At 42.3% G+C, this 21472-nt stretch overlaps 2 protein-coding genes across 4 annotated transcripts in view; both read left to right on the top strand.

Moving 5' to 3' along the window:
- spred1 (sprouty related EVH1 domain containing 1) overlaps window positions 1-13473 on the top strand; it is an 18230-nt gene extending 4757 nt beyond the window's left edge. The window contains exons 2-7 of one of the 2 annotated variants that reach the window (XM_043262791.1): window positions 3183-3207; window positions 3324-3504; window positions 4014-4182; window positions 5544-5587; window positions 8111-8254; window positions 9992-13473. In XM_043262791.1, the coding sequence (XP_043118726.1) occupies window positions 3355-3504; window positions 4014-4182; window positions 5544-5587; window positions 8111-8254; window positions 9992-10573 (1089 nt within the window). In that variant the 5' untranslated portion in view covers window positions 3183-3207; window positions 3324-3354 and the 3' untranslated portion in view covers window positions 10574-13473. The remainder of the gene's footprint in view (window positions 1-3182; window positions 3208-3323; window positions 3505-4013; window positions 4183-5543; window positions 5588-8110; window positions 8255-9991) is intronic. The other variant, XM_043262790.1, reaches the window with a different exon arrangement.
- Window positions 13474-15139: 1666 nt separating this feature from the next.
- Window positions 15140-19921, top strand: fam98b (family with sequence similarity 98 member B). Of its 2 annotated transcripts, none has more exons than XM_043262311.1 (8): window positions 15140-15294; window positions 15955-16088; window positions 16667-16792; window positions 16861-17033; window positions 17649-17729; window positions 18077-18193; window positions 19142-19309; window positions 19585-19921. In XM_043262311.1, the coding sequence occupies exons 1-8, from the start codon at window positions 15257-15259 to the stop codon at window positions 19765-19767; spliced, it is 1020 nt and encodes a 339-aa protein (XP_043118246.1). In that variant the 5' UTR covers window positions 15140-15256; the 3' UTR covers window positions 19768-19921. The 2 variants fall into 2 exon arrangements, with proteins under 2 accessions (XP_043118246.1, XP_043118245.1); XM_043262310.1 differs by having other exon boundaries at window positions 16664-16792.
- The last annotated feature ends 1551 nt before the right edge of the window (window positions 19922-21472 follow it).

Genomic DNA, 21472 nt, shown 5'->3' with positions numbered 1-21472 from the left:
AAGTTGGGTTAAGAGACTAAAGTTTAGAGCGTTACAAATCAGAGACTGGGAAAAGATTATCACCACTTAGCATGTCGAGCAGAATACTGGAGATTTTATACGGTGCGTTTATCAGAAGAGAATCCAGGACTTTATTTTTAAACACAATGCTTTAGTGAATTCATAAATGCTAGGATTTGATTGAATGCATGTGATGCAGGTTTATTATATATGCTTTAGTTCTGATCATGCTCTGTTGAGAGTAAATACTGCTCCACACAAGCCGTGATCGTTTAGACGTGTGCAGTGTGTTCTGAGCGCATCTCTGAGAGAGACATCCTCATAAACCTACGCAAACACAGAAGAATACGTTAATATCTTTCTCAACGTGCGATTTAAAAATAAAAGATCAAGGCCAAGTATTAAAGATTATGTGGACATTGAATTAAAAATTAAAAAAGTGTAAAGATCTCCTGTATTCTAAACCTGTATCAGCGGAAGGAAGTGTGTGAGAGAGTGTGTGTGTGTGAGAGTGTGTGTGTGAGAGTGTGTGTGTGTGAGTGTGTGTGTGAGAGTGTGTGTGTGTGTGTGTGTGTGTGTGTGTGTGTGTGTGTGTGTGTGTGTGTGTGTGTGTGTGTGTGTGTGTGTGTGTGTGTGTGTGTGTGTGTGTGTGTGTGTGTGTGTGTGTGTGTGTGTGTGTGTGTGTGTGTGTGTGTGAGTGTGTGTGTGTGTGTGTGTGTGTGTGTGTGTGTGTGTGTGTGTGTGTGTGTGTGTGTGTGTGTGTGTGTGTGTGTGTGTGTGTGTGTGTGTGTGTGTGTGTGTGTGTGTGTGTGTGTGTGTGTGTGTGTGTGTGTGTGTGTGTGTGTGTGTGTGTGTGTGTGTGTGTGTGTGTGTCACTGAGTTCAGCCGAGCGCTACAGGACCCGTTAGAGGCCGCCCCCCCTGCTGATGTCTGGAGGATGGTCTCACTGGTGTTGAAGGTTTCAGGGCGTCTGCTGTACGTGGAGGGGGTTGATCGGGGACTGATTGTTGAAGTCAGCGGACGCTGGATATAAACACTCACATCCGCTGGACGAGCTCCTTCGTGAGCTGAAGACTGCGTCCAGGCTGTAGAGCGGGAAATCCTGTAGTCTCCAAAAGATTCAGATTCAGGTTCAGATCAGGACCAAAGCAGACGTGATCTTCAGGTGCGCTGACTTCAAGTCATGACTGATCAGAGGTTCCTCGGCAAGCCTGCGTTTATTTGATCCAAAGTAGAGCAGAAACAGTATGCATGTATTGTACTATATAAAATTGCTTTCTATTTGAATAGACTTTAAACTGTAATTAGTTCCAGGTTTTTCATCATCATCACACACTCGGGTTAGTGCTTCTCCTAGAAGATTCCTTCACCATACAGCTGTTTTCAGTTAGTGCTCTGAAATTATTATGAAACAACCTCTATCACCCGGTAGATAAAGAAGTGCTTATTTGCCTTGTTCTATATATTTTATATTATATGTAACGTTACGTATTTCTCCGTTATACTGTCTCTCATCTACACACCGTTTTAACTCGATCAGAAAAGAGAGCTGAGATTGAATCCGATGTGTTTCAGATCCACGTCACGTTCAGCAGAGAGAAAGAAAAAGAGGAAACAAGAACTTTTAGAGCTTGATGGATTCATCTATATTTAATTCAGAATCTAGCGCTTGATATCAGTTTCAATCTCTGTATGTTTCTGCTGAATATGACATTTATTATAACGGGTTTATTTGAAGGTTCGTTTAAATTGTTAAATTCAGTTAGAAGTTATTTCTAATAAGTCTAATAAGGGTTAAATTGATAGCTGTCAATCAAAATAATAATCAATTATTAATAATAATATTAGGGGTAATGATCAGTTATTGATGGATGATACTTTCCTTCAGTCATCAAAAACATCTCATTAATCAGAAACAATATTACCTTCTGAATTTGAAGATTGCTTGTGATTTTATTGAGGTATAGAAGTATGTTTAAAAACTTGAATAACGCAGATCATTTCAGAAAAAAAAGCATTAATTCTTGTGTTTTGTTAATTGATTGACAGCACTACTAAAGCAGCGCCTGAATGCTGTGTTTGAGGAAATGCTTCATTAGATCAGGACCTCCGTCAAAGATTCATCTCCTCTTGCTTCTCTAAACCTCCGGGGCTTAATGAATGACCCAGAAGCTGCAGCTTCTCTGACCTTTGACCTCTGCTGTTTCCGGCCTGATGAAATCATGATCAGACGGACAGCTTTAGATCTGTGGAGAAAGACTGATTAGCTCGCTCTCGCTCCGTCGCTCGTGACTGGAGTCTGATGAAAAGATCAGCTTTTCATCTTCTATGTATGCCATGAAGTCCGCTGCTGTCAGTATGACCGGTCACATGACAAATCAGCGTCAAAGCATGTCTTTAAAACATACAAACCATGTATTGGAAGCATAATTCATTTTTGACTCAAGTCCCATTTGTTTACATGGAGAGGGCGGGGTTTACCCCCCAGAGAGTCGGTGGGACACGCCCCTTATCACCCATACTGTTCATATACACACATACACATATAATACATATTATTTCTCTAATGGTAATCCATTACATACCTTTTTAGCAAAGTTATCTGACATTATTGAGATTAATTTGTTCTTACATTATTTAACTCTGAGTTCTTGTCATATTTTCTTACCGTTGTCTAAAGTACAGTGAATAAACTGAGAGGTGTGTGAAACCTGTATGTGTGTCAAACTATTCATCACAATTAATCATATTCAAAAACGTTTTGTGTTTACTGTGTGTGTTATGCATATATAAATACAAACACTGGCATGCATATAAGGTTTATATTTTAAATATATTTATATATATGATAAATTATGAATATAAATATATGCATCTAATTATTTTCAAAATGTAAGCTTTTATGTGTGAGTGTGCTTTTATATGTACATAATAAATAAACACAGTACACATCCATATATTAGGTAAAGAAGGATGCGCTTGTTTGTTTGACAGAACTAATATATACAGTATATATATATATATAGTATTTAGAGTGTATGTGTCCATGTGTGTGTCTCTGAAGCTCAGAAGCAGTCTATATTTATTATCCATTCTTCTTTCATGCCAGAAATCATTAGGACATTAAATACAGATCTTGTTCCATGAAAGTATTAATATTTTTTTTATTTATGCATTGCTAGGAAACTAATTTGGACAACTCTAAAGGTGATTTTCTCAATATTTAGATCTTTGTGCTCCCTCCTAATAGTTGTGTGTCAGACAGATGTAGTGCTATCGTGAGATGACCTGAGCGGTGTTTGAGGGCTGTGTTGTGTCTGCAGTGAGAGTTTTGCGCGTGTGAGAGCGGTGGTCATGACTCGAGATGACTCCAGCGGCGGATGGCTTCCTCTGGACTCCGGAGGACTCAGCTCCGTCAGCGTACACAAGCTCAGCCGGACCGAGGCCGACGGCTCCAGCGCTGCAGACTTCCTCATCCGCGGAGAGCGGCTCCGGGACAAAACGGTAACGTGTTTGTTCTTCTTGATATAATTATAGTAGTTGCAGTAACTAGGAAGTGACCCTGAACCTTCCCCAGGTAGTTACCTTGTATGTACGTGCATGTACTGTCAAATAAAGTAGAAACATCAATTCTATTACTTCTGTGACGCAGATGTGGCTTTTGTGCACGAGGGCATGAGTGAAGCAGACATTACATGTGTTTATAGCACTAGATAACGGACAATTAATAACACGTATACTTCTCTCAAAGGAAACTTTAGGTCTGCATAATAATCCGTGAGTGTACGGGTAGAGAGGCTTTGCTTTTCTGCGTTTTTCGCAATTTAGCCAAAACCCAGAAAAGTCCTGAAAAACCTAATCTTATATTACAAGAGTAGTACGTGTAAATGTAAAAATATGACGTTGGCAGGTCTGTATTTGTTATACGTTTTTATTGTAACATTGAAACCGAAATGACGGCAGAAATGCAGTTATGGAAGTGAGGTTTGTTTTGATCCCGGCGGTGCGAGCAGGTGCTGCTGGACTGTGTCATCAGGAGGGATCTGGTGTATAACAAGGTCAATCCCATCTTCCACCACTGGAGGATCGGCAGCATGAAGTTCGGCCTGACCTTCCAGAGCCCAGCGGACGCCCGGGCCTTCGACCGCGGGATCCGGAGAGCCATGGAGGACGTTAAACAAGGTGAGCGGCGCACAGCACATCCACAGAGAGGCCTGAGACGTGTGTGAGATACAGGAGCTCCAGGGTCAAAGCACAGATTTCTGAGCAGAAAGAATATTTCTTGAGTAAAGCTTTAAAGTGTGTGTTTACTGTTCCTTATTCCTTGTATAAATAAAAAAAGTTTACTCGATCCTGTCACTCCACACAAACAACCCTCAGCATATCATCTCAGAAGACACTCCACATCACACTTTCACATCTTTCTTACTGATGAGTTTGTATTCGTTTGTCAGAAACACATTCAGACTCTTCATCCTAGAGCTGGATCATCAGGTTTTCTTCAAAATGGAGGAGTTTTCTAACATTAGGTTATTTTCCTGTTGATCACAGACTGGTTATGATCCGCTGAGATAAACAGGAAGATAGCATGTTAATGTTGTGAGACTCTGTGTGTGTGTGTGTGTGTGTGTGTGTGTGTGTGTGTGTGTGTGTGTGTGTCCAGCCTGCTGTCTGTAGATTTGACGTGATGATGTCAGCGCTCGTTTGCTGAAGTGGAATTTTCCAGCGTGTGTTGTGTAACGAGCAGCTTCTTCAGTATTCCTGCTGCATGACTCCAGACTGCAGCCTACCGGCTCTCAGGAGCCTGTTACTGTGGCAACCGGGACACAGCGCTGCTGGACGCGTCACACACACACACACACACACACACTCACTCGCTCACACCTACGACACTCTTGAGGTCTTTACACACAGAGTCTGAAATGTTTGCACATTGAAAAATAAATACAAGATCGTAATGTGTCTATCAGGTTCACACACTTCCTCTGAAACCCTCGTCCGTCACACAAGATTTCCGATTGGGTTAAACGTTCTGCATTTTCACATCCGCGTGTGTCTGGACACTTCAGAGCCACCGTACGAAATCTTGAATCTAGTAGCTGAGATCCTTTCACACAGAAAGCGGAGTTCTTCTTTTAATGTGTGACTCTAGAATCGCTAGCGAAGCGTCAAACGGAGCCGCCGTCCTCCTGAGGTTAACATCATCTCCCTGAAGGAGGAACTCTTCTTCCTCTCTGTGTCTCAGGACTGGATGGACCCAGTGTTTCTCTTTTTAAGAAGTGAGAGGAAAACTAAATCGTCCTCACTACTGGTTTATCAGTGTGTGGGTTTCTGCACTGAACAGATTTACTCAAAGAATAGTACAAAACATTATCTGAAAACTGCATCAATATGAAAAACATTTGCCTTCCTTAAATGATATTGCATTATACAATGACAATATTTAGTCTTAATTGTGACGTCACAATGCTGCTGTGGTTTAATGCCTAAAGATTCAAACAGTACAGATGACTCTGATCAGACTGTGTGATGTTTACCTGCAGGAGGAACACCTTACACCGACACCCCTGAAGAGCCTTCATCACAGGTGAGGGACACACACACACACACACACACACACACACACACGCTCACACATACACTCTCACAAACACACACACACACACGGATACCCATGCTTCCTCTGTGACTGGACACATGGTCATCACACGCGTGTCTCTCTCAGGTCCTGTGAGGTGTGTGTTGAAGAGTAGAGCACAGCTACAGGTTATTATTATTATTGTGAAGCACAGCTATTAAAAGCATTTTTGTTAATTAAAATAAAGCTGCATGTTCAAAACGTAAGCTAAGCAAAAATGATAAAGGTATCATTGGCAAGCAACTGTAATAATTTGAATTACTGAAATAAAAGCTAATCAGAATATGAATGTAATAGTTGAGTGGCTCTGCAGAGGTCTCCAGCAGAGCCGTGTTTGATTCATTCACAGATTAAGAGCTAAAAATGCTCTCCTTCCCCGTGTAGATCTGCCACGGGCAGTCCAATCACACGCCTGTTGCTAGGCAGCAGGAGAGTTGCGGTGAGCGTGTCTCCATGGTGATTCGGAGCCGCAGCCAGTCACGTGTGTTTGTGTCAGAGCAGCAGGTGAGCGAGGTACAGTAGAGCTGCTGTCTGCCGCAGGGCATGCTGGGAGTTCTGCTCTGTGTGTGTGTCAGACCCGGACTCTGCTTTTCTCTCTGTAGATGGGGCGGTGTGTGTGTGTGTGTGTGTGTGTGTGTGTGTGTGTGTGAGTGTGTGTGTGTGTGTGTGAGTGTGAGTGTGTGTGTGAGTGTGTGTGTGTGTGTGTGTGTGTGTGTGTGTGTGTGTGTGTGTGTGTGTGTGTGTGTGTGTGTGTGTGTGTGTGTGTGTGTGTGTGTGTGTGTGTGTGTGTGTGTGTGTGTGTGTGTGTGTGTGTGAGTGTGTGTGTGTGTGTGTGTGTGTGTGTGTGTTCGCTCAGTATGTTAGACGTCATATTGAAGTTCGTAGATGAAAGCCTGGCTGTGAGGGACAGATTTTCAGTCTTCAGTCACTCACTGGATAAAGGTCACAATTTTCACAACATTCAGGACTGTTTTTGTCTGCTGAAAGAGTTATTCAGAGATGTTTAGCTGAGCTATCAGATATGTCGTTTGGTTGTGGGAACGGTTTTCCAGTCACGTGACCTGTCAGACAAAGTCATATGACTTCGAGTCACATGGGATTGAGCAATTTATTTGGTGGGTTTTTTCATAGTAGTCTATTTGTATATATTTTCTTCACTTATACATATCTTCACTTCTCCATACAGCATATGTTGTTATACAATGTCCCCAAATTGGCATAAAAATACTTGATCTGTATCAAAATGAATGTGTGTGTGACTGAGTGAGAGTGTGTGTGTATGTGTGTGAGGGAAGTTACAGGAAGTGTCTCTTAGCAACCACAGGATGATCATTACTGGAGCAAAGACATATAAACACAGACGTGGACACACGCTTCTACTCATGTGACTACACTCACACACACACACACACACACTTTCAGTGTTACCCTGTGTCAGTATGATACTTCCTGTCTGTTTCTTGTAAGATGACATGCTGCGGTACAGGCGGCAGTGCACTGGTGTGTGTGTGTGTGTGTGTGTGTGTGTGTGTGTGTGTGTGTGTGTGTGTGTGTGTGTGTGTGTGTGTGTGTGTGTGTGTGAGCTCCCTCTGCTGGTGCTCATAAAACTGGCTCATGTGTATTTCAGAAGATGATTCATTTAATGCCTAAGAGCTTTTTAACTTGATGAACATGAGTATCTTTGAAAGATTCATTAGTCACACAGCAGAACCAGGTCAAGCTGGAAATTCAAACCAAAGCTTTAGCTGTAAATGAACATGTTGCTGTTGATCATCTGTAACTGTGACTGAGCTTCATGATTTTATTTACATTTTACTGGAAGTGTTAAAATAATAGTTCACACAACAATCAAAATATCCTCACCTTCAGATCATCCAAGATCAGGATGAGTGTGTTTCTTCATCAGATCTGGAGAGATGTGTCTCTGCATCAGTGTCTCAGTAATGGATGTGAATGGGTGCCGTCAGAACGAGAGTCTGATTAAAAACATCACAATAATCCACAGTCCATCAGTGAACATCTGGAGAAGACGGAAGATCAAACTAATCCAGCATTAAGATGTTTTTAACTCAAATCTAAGTCCATAATCCATAATAACTCTTCCTCCATTTAAAAAAGCACATCATATAAAAACCAGATACATATTAGTTTAGAGAGGTTTTATTTAGTCTTGTAAACACTTCTTGATCTGAGCAGATTTCTCTCCTGATTCAGACCAGAACACTTCTTCACCGCAGGAATTATTATGGATTATGAACTCATATTTGAGTTAAAAACATCTTAATGCTGGATTAGATCTTCTGTCTTCTCCAGATGTTCACTGATGGACTGTGGATTATTGTGATGTTTTTATCAGACTCTCGTTCTGACGGCACCCATTCACATCCATTACTGAGACTCATCTCTCCAGATCTGATGAAGAAGCACACTCATCTGCTCATGGTGTTAATGTGAGTTTGCTGTGATTGACAGGAGACTGTGTCTGTCAGTACTCCGGTGAGGGACGTCTTCTGTTCTCGGGGGGTTGTATTTACTGAACCCTTCCACGGCTCTTATGTTCGAGCTCAGCCCTTCGACGAGGCTCTTACTGCCAGCCAGCGGTTCCTGCCTCCACAGGTACAGCGCACACACACACACACACATCAGATTACATTACCTAACAGTTACTGTATTCATACTTAAGTTGGAAATTAATTTCTTGTCCAAACTGAATTTAAAGACACTGGCCACGTTCTGTTACCCTTCAAAATGTGCAAATTAAAATTGTGAACTAAAAGTACACCGAATGGAAAAGCGTCATTTTTGTGGAAAACTCCCATGTGTTGTGTGTCAAACAGGATACAGCCCTGCAGAGTTTAGTTACAACCTTCTCCAACACACACACATAATCCTGAAGACCTTGATTAGCTGTGTTTAATTAGGGAGTGAGCTAAACTCTGCAGGGCTTGGAGTTACTAATATTACCAACACCAAGATCAGTAAAACCTTAACACAGTGCTGTCTGGCACTCATTTAACACAATATTTAATCACATTTAACCTTTAAATTAATGCCTTTATAGCCTTTCAACATTACAGTGTGTTTTAACATATATTTAGCAACTTTTAATTTAAGTGATTTCAAAACAGTATTCACATAAACTATAAACTGTATATGCATAAACTATATTGGTTCATTTTTATTAAAGCCACAAAAGTTAATCGGTGAGATGGAAACCAGGTTTCACTTTAAAAGCAGCACTGTCTCTTTAAAATCTGATGCACAGGTAGGATCACGCTGTTGTTGTTGCAGTGTCTGTAGATTCCTGGGAAAGTGTAGCCACCTTGTGGACAAAACCTCAGGCATGTACAGTATCTCACAGAAGTGAGTACACCCCTCACATGTTATATTGTATCTTTTCAACACTGAGGTAATGACACTTAATGTCAGGCCTACAGTCAAGCCTGGTGCTGGGGAGCTACAGTTCATTGAGGAAAGCATGACTGCCAACATGTACTGTGACATACTGAAGCAGAACCTGATACCCTCCAAACACACCTCCAAGACGACCGCCTTCATGCTGAAGAAACTGTGGGAAAGGTGATGGACTGATCAAGCTCAAGGTCTCCTGAAGTGGTCACCTCTGAACTCCAAGACCAAGAGGGTTAAGGCAGTGCTGGAAAATAATGGTGGCCACACAAAATATTGACGCTTTGGACCCGATTTGGACCTTTTCTTTTAGGGGTGTACTCACTTTTTTGGCCAGCGGTTTAGACACCGATGGCTGTGTGTCGAGATATTTTGAAGGGACAGCAAATTTACACCATTATACAAGCTGCACTTTACCAATCAGTCAGCTTTATTTATACAGCACTTTAATCAATACAGATTGTGTCAAAGCACTGGACGGTATCAAAGGAGAATAGAGTGATAGTAATGTATAATGACCAGATTAAACATTTAGGTTAAATAGGATGTTTGTAACCAAATCGATGATAATCACTGGACATTAAGTGTCCTCAACTAAGCAAGCCAGAGGAGACAGCGGCAAGGAACCCAAACTCCTTCTGTGACCGAATGAAGAAAGAAAACCTTAGGAGAAACCAGGCTCAGTTCTCCTCTGAACTGGGAAGTGTTCATCTAGTCAATTTCAAATGCAGCCATGTCAGATTCACATGTCACTTCACATTGTTTTCACAAAGATAATAAAATGCTTAGAAAAACGTGAGGGGAGAACCTGTATGTGTCCTGCGCATGCTTCTCCCTCGGGCTGGACTTGGGCTGCTGTAGCAAGTACACTGCGGTGTAACGTGAGGGGGGCGTCTGAATGAATATTTATCTGCAGTTGCTCAGACTATCTGGATTCTGTTTCAGGTGTCCTCCAGCGGCAGGCGGCACGTGAGCTTTCACATGGACGAGGAAGAGATCGTCCGCATCAACCCGCGCAAAGATGTGCTCATCCGAGGCTACGAGGACTACCGGCACCCGGTGCTGTGGAAGCAGGACCCGGAGCGCGAGGAGCCGGACGCCTCCGCCGCCTTCTCCAAGCCGGACGCCAAGGAGCCGGTGAAGACCCAGCAGCCGTCGGGCCGGAGGCGACGTGAGGACGGAGAGCGCTCTCGCTGCATCTACTGCCGAGAGATGTTCAACCACGAGGACAACCAGCGGGGCCAGTGCCCTGACGCGCCCGACCCCATCAAACAGTGCATCTACCGGCTGAGCTGCATGCTGTGCGCCGAGAGCATGCTGTACCACTGCATGTCCGACTCGGAGGGGGACTTCTCGGACCCCTGCTCCTGCGACGCCAGCGAGGAGCAGTTCTGTGTGCGCTGGCTAGCACTGCTGGGGCTGTCTCTGCTAGCGCCCTGCATGTGCTGTTATCCTCCGCTGCGCGCCTGCCACCGCTGCGGAGAGGCCTGCCGGTGCTGCGGGGGGAAGCATAAGGCCGCGGGCTGAGCCGGGCCGGGCCGGCGCCGCTGCTTTCACTAGCCCGAGACGGGCGGAGCGTCGCTCTTGGAGCACGGGCGGAGGAGCTCCTGACGCCAGGAGGAGCGTCCGGAAACACGCCGGGGTTCGGCGACTGTAACTGTGTGAAGAAATAACAATACTATCGTGTCTTGTACAGAGCTCTAACACCGTGTCCTAACTACATGCCACGCGACAAGCAATGTAGCTTTCCACACCGGAGTCAATCAAACATCACAGCCAATCAGAAGTGTGTGTGGGCGGAGCCTCTCTTGAAGCTCGCTGCTCTCGCATCAAAGTGGATACGTTTGGAATATAATTCAGAGATCTTTTAACATTTATTAAAAGCACGGACTGAGTTAAGGCTGTCAAACTGGCTGAAAAGATAAATGATCGTTTTGTACATAAATATTATCAATATTCAAGTTATATTTGAATTTAAAAGGCATCCTTTCAGGTAGGAGGGAAAAACGATTTTGGCTTCTCTCCTGAGGCCACAAGAGGAAGCAGCGAGCAAAACACTACTAATACGCATTTCTTCAAAGCATTAAAGCAAAAAAAGTTTATAAATCGTATAGAATTAATTTAATTGCTTAAACGATTAGAAGCAAAGCAGCATCGTGTATGTATGAGTCGTTTAATACAAAAGACCGAAAACCAATCACAAAGAGCACTTCATTTAAAAACATGAAATTGCATTCATCTTCTATGACCAGTGCAACAGTGATACATGTCCCTCTAGAAAATGTGATGAGTATGCATTTTGTGGGAACGGATGTTTGCTTTGACAAACAAGATCTTCTCCGCATCGATGTTCTGCTTTCAGCGCTGCATCCAGTGAGTTCGGTGTAAGCTAACAAAAGCATTAAAGTGCAGTGATTCTAACATCGTCAGCTGATAGAGCTCCCGAAGCACTCCTGAAAATTTTATACAGCTATTGTGTGTGCATTTTTAATTTAAATTCAACAATTATTAGAACTTTTTTTGACAGCCCTAATACTAAGTAACTGATACCTTCTTTGGAAGTACACTTGTTTTGCGTTGTTTTTAACGTATATTTTTGCTTTAATTTATTGTCACTATCTGTAGTTGCTATGGCTACGACCAGGGCAGAGGTTGTTAACTTAAATTTCTGCCATTTATGGAAAAAATCTTAGCAACGATGGCAAAATCCAAAAGCCGTCTGTTGCTTTGACTGCCATGTGTACTGAAAACAGAACCGATCGGATTTAAGAACTGATATTGGTTCAAAAAAATTTGAATCTAGTAAAATCGAACCCTAGCATATTTGTGATTAATGGCCTCCGCTGTCATGTAAAGAGACGCAGCCTCTGTTCATCTGTTCTCTTCGTAAATGAATAAATGCACAATCCTATATGCTCATAGGTTCAATATTAAACGTTAAAATGTGAAGAAAAAATACAAGCAACTCTAAGTGTTCTAATGAATATATGCCAGATTTAAATGACACCCAGTGTCTCTGAAAGGGTCCCACAAAGTGATATTCAGACTCTGAATGAAGCACATAATCCGTCCCTGAGATTCATTACTAGTTTATATGGAACTCAAACTAGCTAGCTAGGACAGAAACCGATGAACCCGGGAAAGATGCCTTTAGGGCGTGTCGCGTCGTGTGTGTTCAGGACACGGTGTAACGCGTACGCTGAAGGGATCCCGCTTTTTCGTGCAGTTATTAACCGTGGCCTTTTCTTTTTGACCTATCAGCGCTAGACGGAGGAAAGCACTGAGCTACAGACTCTTGGTTTTGCTCCTGCATCGTGTTCGGGCACTTATCACGATCTCACGAGCGCTTCGTCCGCCGCAGACTCCGACCCGCGGGCGGTTCCAGACCCCAGGGACGCTCGACACGGAGGACTGTACGAGTGTTCGTTTTACATGCATGTTTATGTTGATGCCGAATCTCGTTTTGACTGATGTTTTGTGCGAAGATGATCTGTCAGTGTTGTGGGAAAGGACTACGGTTTACTTTCTATGCAAGTGTTTCCACGAGACGCTCTCGGACCGACGGGGCGTGTCGTGGTTTGATTTCACAGCATCCTGTACATAGGTCACATCTTAATATTGTTTCACATTGAAAAGTAGTGGAGACGATGGAAAGGTTTTAATCGAGATCCTCTCTAGTTTTGTATCGCCGGACCGTGAAATAGTGCGCCGAACAAACGTTTATGAAGCTCGTCTTATGAAGCTGCTAGAAACAATCACTAACCGCGTCGCAAGATTTAATCGGATGACTGTTAATCGCGATCTAGTTCTCCAGTACGGTTTAACCCTCGCCTCGCTGTCGTGTTGCTCCTTCCGGTGAATCGCTCGAGGCGACTCGGTTCACCTCGCGGATTATGCAACGCTTTCGCGTGTAACGCTGCGTTCGTGTGACTACCAGTTTAATCACGTGCTGCTATTGTTTTATTTTTATCATCGGTGTTCTTCTCTATTCGTGGAGGTATAACTCTGGAATGCTCCTCGTAGTGTCGCCTCTCTTCGCGGTGTGCGCGTGTTCTTGATTCTGCCGTAAAGCAGCGCTTGATGCGTCGTGAACTCGTTTAGTTTTTACGCCATCGGCTTCGTTCTCCTCCATCTGAAGAAGTGCCTCACATCAGCCGTAGACTCGCTCGTAACGCCCCGCTTCTAACGCTTTATATCTATGTATAGGTATTTCTATCATGGTTTGAAAATACTAAATATATGATGTAATATTTATAGTTCAGTAACTCATGTCATAGATGTATTTTCTGTATACAGATGTAGCTTGTTACTTTCGTAAATATACAATGTAAATATGCATACAGATGTTTGTAACTGTTTTTATGTTACATTGTACACTTATTACATCACTTAACATTACCATGAAAATAAAATGAGAGTTTAAATTAGTGCTGTGTGTGTGTGTGTGTGTGTGTGTGTGTGTGTGTGTGTGTGTGTGTGTGTGTGTGTGTGAGTGAGTGTGTGTGTGTGTGTGGTGTGTGTGTTTAATGTCATGGGATGATAGATGTATTATAAAAAATTAAAAAAATTTTTTTGCTGAAAATGTAAAACTGCATAAAGGTGTGGAACAATAACACACACACACACAGTCTGTCCAGTACAAAAGCATGACACACATGGAGAGTCCTTATAAAACACAAATATGAAGGGGTGTGTGTGTTATTTTGAAATTGTTTTTCGTTACAGATTACAAAATACATGTATTTTGTTATATGACTTAACTTTATTAACTTAATCTAAATGAGTTGATACTTCAAATAAGAGAATATTGACTCTGTGTTGTTTTTATGGTAACCACCTCTAAATAAAAATAGGTGGCAGGAATACATTTAAAACAGTTATAAATAGAAAGAGCTTTAAGGCTGAGAATCAGTGTATGGTTTCTCAGATTAGGTGTGTGTTTCTGCTGTTTGAGAGTCAGACAGGAGAAGGTTAAATAATAGCAAGCTCAAACAAGGAGCTCTTTACAGCTCAGGAGAAACACAGGAGATCATCAAACCACAAAGAGCTCATGATTGTCTTCGGTTTCCGCCGAGTCTCCTGAATCAAACCTTCAGAACTCATGAGAGACTCCTGTGAGAGAAAACCTGATTGTGGGTTATTATTCTTTATTCATTCTCAGTAGATGAACTTCTGAAATCTGATTTATCATGTTGATCAGTTCTCACGTATCTAACCAGATTCGTCTTGTGCTTCTTAATGCATTTTGGAGCTTGATGTGTAATCAAGTTCTGATTTTGTGTTCAGAAACCCGTTGTGAATGTCCTGAGGGTTATCAAATAATGGCTGAATTTTTATCTTTAGCATTACTTGACTTTGATGACCCACATGAAAATATTAGCTGTAGTAATTTATAGCAAATACTACAGAGCTTTTGAACCGTAGTAGGCTACAATTAATACTATATTATAGTATTTACACACTTTTTAATGAACTCTACAGCATACTCTTGTATTATCTATAGTATATATACAGTAAATATATTTGTAAATACAGTAAACAGTATTCTAGTATAATATGCTATACTTCTACAGCCTACTACTTGATTTATAGCTTATATCCTATAGTCCCATTCCTATTATATTAACACAGTATCCACAGAATAACCTCAACTCATTAAGTACTTTACTATATATGGTTCAAAATCACCGTTTACTATGAATGTTATTATTTTATTACGTGCTATCTATCCTAGCTAAGTGTTTATCACGAATCAAGTATATTTTTCATTCGATCTTCGTCGTGTTATATGTAGACATTTGGTGAATATTAATTTATTATGTAAATGAAGGAAAATCGCTTTTGAAAACTATTAGAGCCGTTTGAAGGAGACAGAAACGATTCTAAAAGTGTGTCTGTCTTCAGCTACATCTCAGGGTCTATTATTAAATACGGGACTCTTATTTAGGAAGCTATGGCTACTGTGGTGTTTTTTGTATTGATCTCCACGGAACACAACACATGATTAAATAAGCAACTCTACTGATAAATAAAAGTGAACGTATAAATGATTTAAAAGTGAAGTATATCGGAACCTTTGAGTCTCTGTTTCTCGACGGCCTCATTTGAGCGACGCACCGCCGGAGACGAGCGTGCGGATGATTTAAATGAAGTCTTCTGTCATCGATGTCTTTAAAGGCGTTTTTTTGATCGTATGTGAATGCATTTAGGATGGAGAGCGATATACTGGACATCTTGGATCAGCTCGGGTAAGCAGCAGATCCAGACAAATCAGATCATGTTTAATTATATGTGTATTTGTTACGTGCTTTATAATTGGCCTCTTATCTTCTAAACAGATTGTCACCTTTTTCTAGTGTTGTTGTTGTTGTTTTTATATAGAAAAGCTAAGTGTCCATGTAAGACACAAAGCGATGAAAGATTTAGAGATGTGTTTATGAATACATTTAATCAAAGTAAACCAATTATGTTTAGGTTTAGAACAAAAAGAAACCATCTGTTGAAGGGGAATAAAAACTCTTAATTTTTCTGAGTACAGACAGACATGTATAGTGTTGAAAATCAAAAATTAAATGTCATGGATGAATATTTACTGAGTAATCCACTGTTTTGACCCAAAATACTCATCCATAACATTTAATTTTTGACTTTCATCACTATACGTGTCTGTCTGTATTCAAAAAAACAGAAAACAATGAGTAAAAACAATAATATTAAGTGTGACTCAGAGGTGTTCAAAGTATTGTTGCTAAAACAAGACGTTTATGATTTAAACCATATTGACATATTGTGTACCGATTATAAAATCATACATCTCCTATACTTCTTATAAAGGTCGCATACTTCAGATCCCTGTCTGTGATTATTAAACACATCATATAAACATCTGCTCTTCTGAATGACGTCAGGTACTCCGGGCCGCTGGATGAGGAGGCGGGGCTTCTGGCGGCGTGTGGGCGGGGCTTCGGCTCATCTGAATATGTCAGTCTGGTGACGTGGCTCTCATCCAGACTCACACACTCACAGGAGACGCTCGTCACAGGTGATACACACACACACACACACACACACACACACACACACACACAGGAGACGCTCGTCACAGGTGATACACACACACACACACACACACACACACACACACACACACACACAGGAGACGCGTCACAGGTGATACACACACACACACACACACACACAGGAGACGCTCGTCACAGGTGATACACACACACACACACACGCACACACACACACACAGGAGACGCTCGTCACAGGTGATACACACACACACACACACACAGTAACATATTTCTTTACACTATTTGAATGTGACAATTACTACTATTTTTAAACCGTTATTTAAATATGGAAGCGTAATATTGTACTCTACAATATTTCTATTTCTGAGAGAGACTATCAGCCAATCACAGAGTGTATAGTCAATAAGCTTGTGACATTGTCATAACGACAAGCTCCGCCCCGCCCCTTTACTCTGAGTTTAATACTTCCCTTTGCTCCTCAGTAGATGTTTTTCACCGTGGAGAACACTCTTGTTCTCAGTCCAGGAGAACTCGGTGGTAAGATGAATGTGTTTCTGAACTGAATGTGTTTGCTCAGAAGATCCAGACAGATGCAGGCTGGACGCCGGCAGGCTGCTGAAGGACTTGTGCTGTCCGTATGAAGGCCTGGCCTCACGATTATCAGACGGAGACGTGCAGGACAGCGAGGAGCACCTGAAGATCCTCTGTGAGTGCTCTGAAGCTCAGGTGTGTGGTGGATGAGTCTCTGTGTTGACCGAGAGTCTCTGGGTTCAGTGTTCTTGGCGTCGGAGCTTCAAGCGGAGCAGATGGTGGTCAGTAAACCAGCGGTGGACACTGAGGAGCTGGACGCGTCTCTCCGGGATCTCAGGGTCATCTGTGAAGCGCTGAAGCTGCCGGATCCAGACGGACGAGACGCCAGAGACCTCTTCACTGCTGTGGAGCAGGAGGTGCGTCACTTGAGCACTGAAAGCAGATCTTTACCTAGAGATACTGAGGAGGTTTGATCTGAATCCGTGACTCTCATCCTCAGCCGGTGGGTTACAGCGGGCACCTCACGCTTCTCTGACCTCGTCACCGTTCTACATGTAGTTTATTAACAGGTCGCTCCATTCATGAATACACTCGTGTGAGAAACAGCCAGAGTTATGATGACTGCAAAACCAGCCGTCTGCTTCAATGATTCTGGATAAAATGAGACTTATTTATTTGAATGGAGGTTATAATTCTTTTACAATTGTCAAAAAATATTAGACGACTAAACACGATCTTTCATTTATGCATGGAATGATTCAGTGACTCAAGATTGTTTCGTTACTGAGTGAATCAGTGTTTCTTAATAAACCTGTTTGAGTGAATGTCTCAAAAAAGACATTTTTACATTTTCGTCCACAAAACAAAGATGATCATAGTGAAGTTGATGGTATCTGATTCCCAACCCTACTAAAGAGCGAGCCTGCTGTGTGTCCTAACTCCTGACTAAATATCATCACTGCATGACTCTCAGCGCTCAGATTTTTCACGGTTTACGTATTTTTGTGTATTGGTTTTATTTTCTGGTGCAGGTGAAGGTTTTACTCAAGCAGCTTCCAGAAGCACATGTCGGAGATCCTGCGTTCACGAGCTCCCTGCGTCCAGACCAGTGGGTGAGAAGAGGCCACCTTTCACCACATACTGGACTTTATTAACAGGGGAGGGTGATGAATGGACTGGACTGGGTTCATCTTCTGAGTTTAGATCTGAACAGCAGATGGCGCTCTACTCTAGTTTTTATCACACACTGAGCGCTGATGAAGAAGCTCAGAATGTTTTTATGGCACCAGACTAATGTAAAAAGCACACTGTGATTCACTTCGTCCTTCTTGACTGTTTCAGGTTCAAGTGTGAGTACGGTTGATTTTTAAACCATCTCCTGTTTGAATCTAAGCTCAGAAGAACGTCGGGGTTGTTTCCGGGAGCTCTGAAGGTGTGTGTGATGCTGTGTTGTGTTCAGGACGAGCTGGAGAGGATCGGAGGTGTTCTGTCGGCGGAGTACGAGTGCCGGCGCTGCATGCTGGTCAAGCGTCTGGACGTGACCATACAGTCCTTCAGCTGGTCCGACAGAGCCAAGGCACGCCACCGCTGCTTCTTTCAGACTTTAACAGTCTTTCTTTAGTTAACAGTTAATGAAAACTGACAGAGCATCCAGAGCAGTCTCGCACATTTAGCAAACAGCATAAATCAAGCTCCTGCAGTTGATGTCACACTAGCGCTAGAGCTAATATCATATCATCCCTGTTTTGACTTCATTACATTTTTATTTTGGCAAATACAAATAACGTGATTATTTTTGAGTCCAACGTCCAGCCGTGCAGGACATCTAGCCTTGACATGATAGTTGAGGAAGCCTCTTTCACTATTAAAAACTGAAAAAATGTGTAAACCTATTCTACTTTTGTATAAAGTGCTGTTGTATAAAGCAGATTTGGATTGGATCATTCTGATCCAGATACAGTTCTTCTGGTTTCCAAATCTGGATTATAGCTGTACGGAGCCCCTGAAGGGACATGGTGATTGCACTGCATTGCATTTAGACAAATTTATTTATTTCTGACTGCGCTGATGATTGTTCACATGTAGTTTACAATCAGTGATTTAAAAAAGAGTGACTTATGTTTGTTTGATATTGACCGATGTTTGGGGATAAATTACATTTACAAACCAGTTAAAGAAATCCAGCCGTCTGCTGGGACCAGAAGAATACTTTTTTTTTTTAGGGAACAAAAGTATCCTGATCTTACTAAAACATTTAAAAACAACACAAACTGAGGATTTGATGCAGATCATTGAATTGAATTTTGATTTAATCTGAATTCAGAATGTCTTTTTCAACTCCTTTTCAAGATTACTTTTGAACAACTGACCTCTCAAGACATTAACTAGTTTACAGGAGTGAACCGCTAATGAAGTATAAGTTGGCTCTGTATTTTGTTCCTACCGTGATCTGCTTGCATTCGTTCATCTCTAGCTTTACATCAGCGGCCGACAGAATCACGTGTCATTTATTGTTTGTGTTCAGGTGAAGATTGACCGCATGGCCAGAGCGTATCAGCAGAGGCGGTATTCTCTGTCGCTGCGGTCAGAGGTGAGTACGGCTCATCTTCTAGCTGCGAGACAGGACCTCTGTTACATGATGAAGACCAGCAGCGGCTCGTATCGGGAGAAGACCAGCTGTGCCATAAACAGAGTGAGCAGATCACCTCTCTCTCTCTCTCTCTCTCTCTCTCTCTCTCTCTCTCTCTCTCTCTCTCTCTCTCTCTCTGTCTCTCTCTCTCTCTCTCTCTCTCTCTCTCTCTCTCTCTCTCTCTCTCTCTCTCTCTCTGTCTCTCTCTCTGTCTCTCTCTCTCTCTGTCTCTCTCTCTCTCTCTCTCTCTCTCTCTCTCTCTCTCTCTCTCTCTCTCTCTCTCTCTCTCTCTGTCTCTCTCTCTCTGGTGTGTGATGATTGATTGATTGAATCCTCAGATCCTGATGGGCCGGGTTCCTGACCGTGGCGGGCGTCCGTCTGAGATTGAAGCTCCTCTGCCGGAGATGCCTGCGTGGAAGAAGAGATCTGATGGAGGAGGACACGGCGGGAATCGAGGAGCGGGCGGATGGAGAGGAGGATGGAGAGCAGGCCGGTGGAGCAGAGGACAGTACTATCACTGAGCAGAGACTCTTTCCTCTCAGGGAGATCAATTTTTAATGAGCTTTGAGTTTTGTTTTTGATTTCATATTTTTAACTTCTGCGTGTCCAGAGAGATCATGCATTGATTCAGAGGCCTGCTGAAAGCAATGAAGAATAAAGCTGTTAAAAAAGTTATGAAATATGTCATTAGATTTCTTTTCTTTTCTTTTTTTTAATGAATTGAGATCAATCGGTGTTCTTGATGTGAAAGATCAATCTTCAACAAATAAAGAGATCAATCTTTATTTTGTGGTGTTCTGGAAGTGAACAGCTAACCTGGACTGCGTTTCCCAAAGGTGACTATGATCGCAAGTTCCTTCATTACTAATAGAGTTGGAACTAACAACTAGTTGGCGAACAATGGATTTGAGAAACTCTCCCCAGGTAAGTGAGCAGTCCTGGATTCTCTCAGAGTCAAGAGGTGTGTTGACCTTGAAGCGACGCTGCAGCCACAACAAAGTACTGCTTCTTTCACCATTATAAACGCTCCTGCGGTGCTTAGATGTCACACACCGATCGGTGGCTGTGTTCCTGAGATCCTGATCCAAGAATGACTTGTAGGTTGTTATAATGTGCGGTATAGAGAGCTGGAGATCAGGAACGAGTCATTAGATATCACAGAAGTCTCCACTTCTTCACATTAAAACACAGAGAAATACACAAGATCAACAAAATTTTCATTGTAATATTGTTTTTCTTAGCATTTTAAGCTATAATAAAATTATTATTTTAATGTCTTTTTCTTTGAATGCCTTAAATGTGTTAATCTGCAGTGCAAAAAAAGTAATTTTTATTCAGTCAAATCAATTTTAATCAAATACGTTAAACACTGAACATGTTGGAGCACCCCATGGACCCACTGCCCCAGAAGAAAAGAGATTCACAACGCAGAGGTTGGTTCTTACAATATCTCATCGACTGGGAAGGATACGGGCCAGAGGAGCGATTTTGGGTCAATGCTCAAGACCTCCTGGACCCCTCACTGACCACCCACTTCCACCCGGACAAGCCCACTCGCTGACCACAGGGAGGACCTCGGCTGAGAGCTGTGTCTCGCTTCAGGAGCTGCTCATAGGGAGGGAGCTCTGTTATGAACCGTGCCTCTTTGGCTCTCTCCGATGGCCACCAGAGGGAACCCTCCCCTTAGTGCTAGCTATCCCGAACTACATTTCCCATCATGCCCCATACCTGGGACTGATTACCTGCCCAGGTGTAACTCATTATAGCCTCTATATAAACTGTGCTCAGCCTCTCCTTCGGTGACAAGTCTTATCCATGTCCTGGCTGGTAATTCTGAGCGTTCATATTCTACTGTCCATTTCCCATGTTCTTGAACTGTTTGTCGTTTCTCCGATTGTTTCCTCTCTGCCTTTTGACCGCTTGCCTGGATTCCTCAACCCAATCCTGGTTCTCTTTCTTCTGATTCTTCCTCTGTTTCTGATAGTACTGACGCTATTGTTGACTTTCTGCCTGTTAGACCATTCTCAAAAGAACTAGCAAATGGATCTGAACGTCTCTGACTCTTCATCACATTAATGTTTGTTGAAAATAAATAAATGTAAATAAATCTCTGGCTGAAACATCATATTTGCCTTGTCTTGATTATTCTTGAATATGTCTTATAGTCATGCATTAGGCTGTGTAGTATCAGTGATAATTAGCCCTTACAAGTAGCTTACTGGTGCA

The sequence above is a fragment of the Puntigrus tetrazona genome, chromosome 17 (genome assembly GCF_018831695.1).
Source record: "Puntigrus tetrazona isolate hp1 chromosome 17, ASM1883169v1, whole genome shotgun sequence".
NCBI lineage: Eukaryota > Metazoa > Chordata > Actinopteri > Cypriniformes > Cyprinidae > Puntigrus > Puntigrus tetrazona.
Note: the sequence above shows the minus strand (reverse complement) of the source record. Positions and strands in the feature narration are given on the sequence as shown.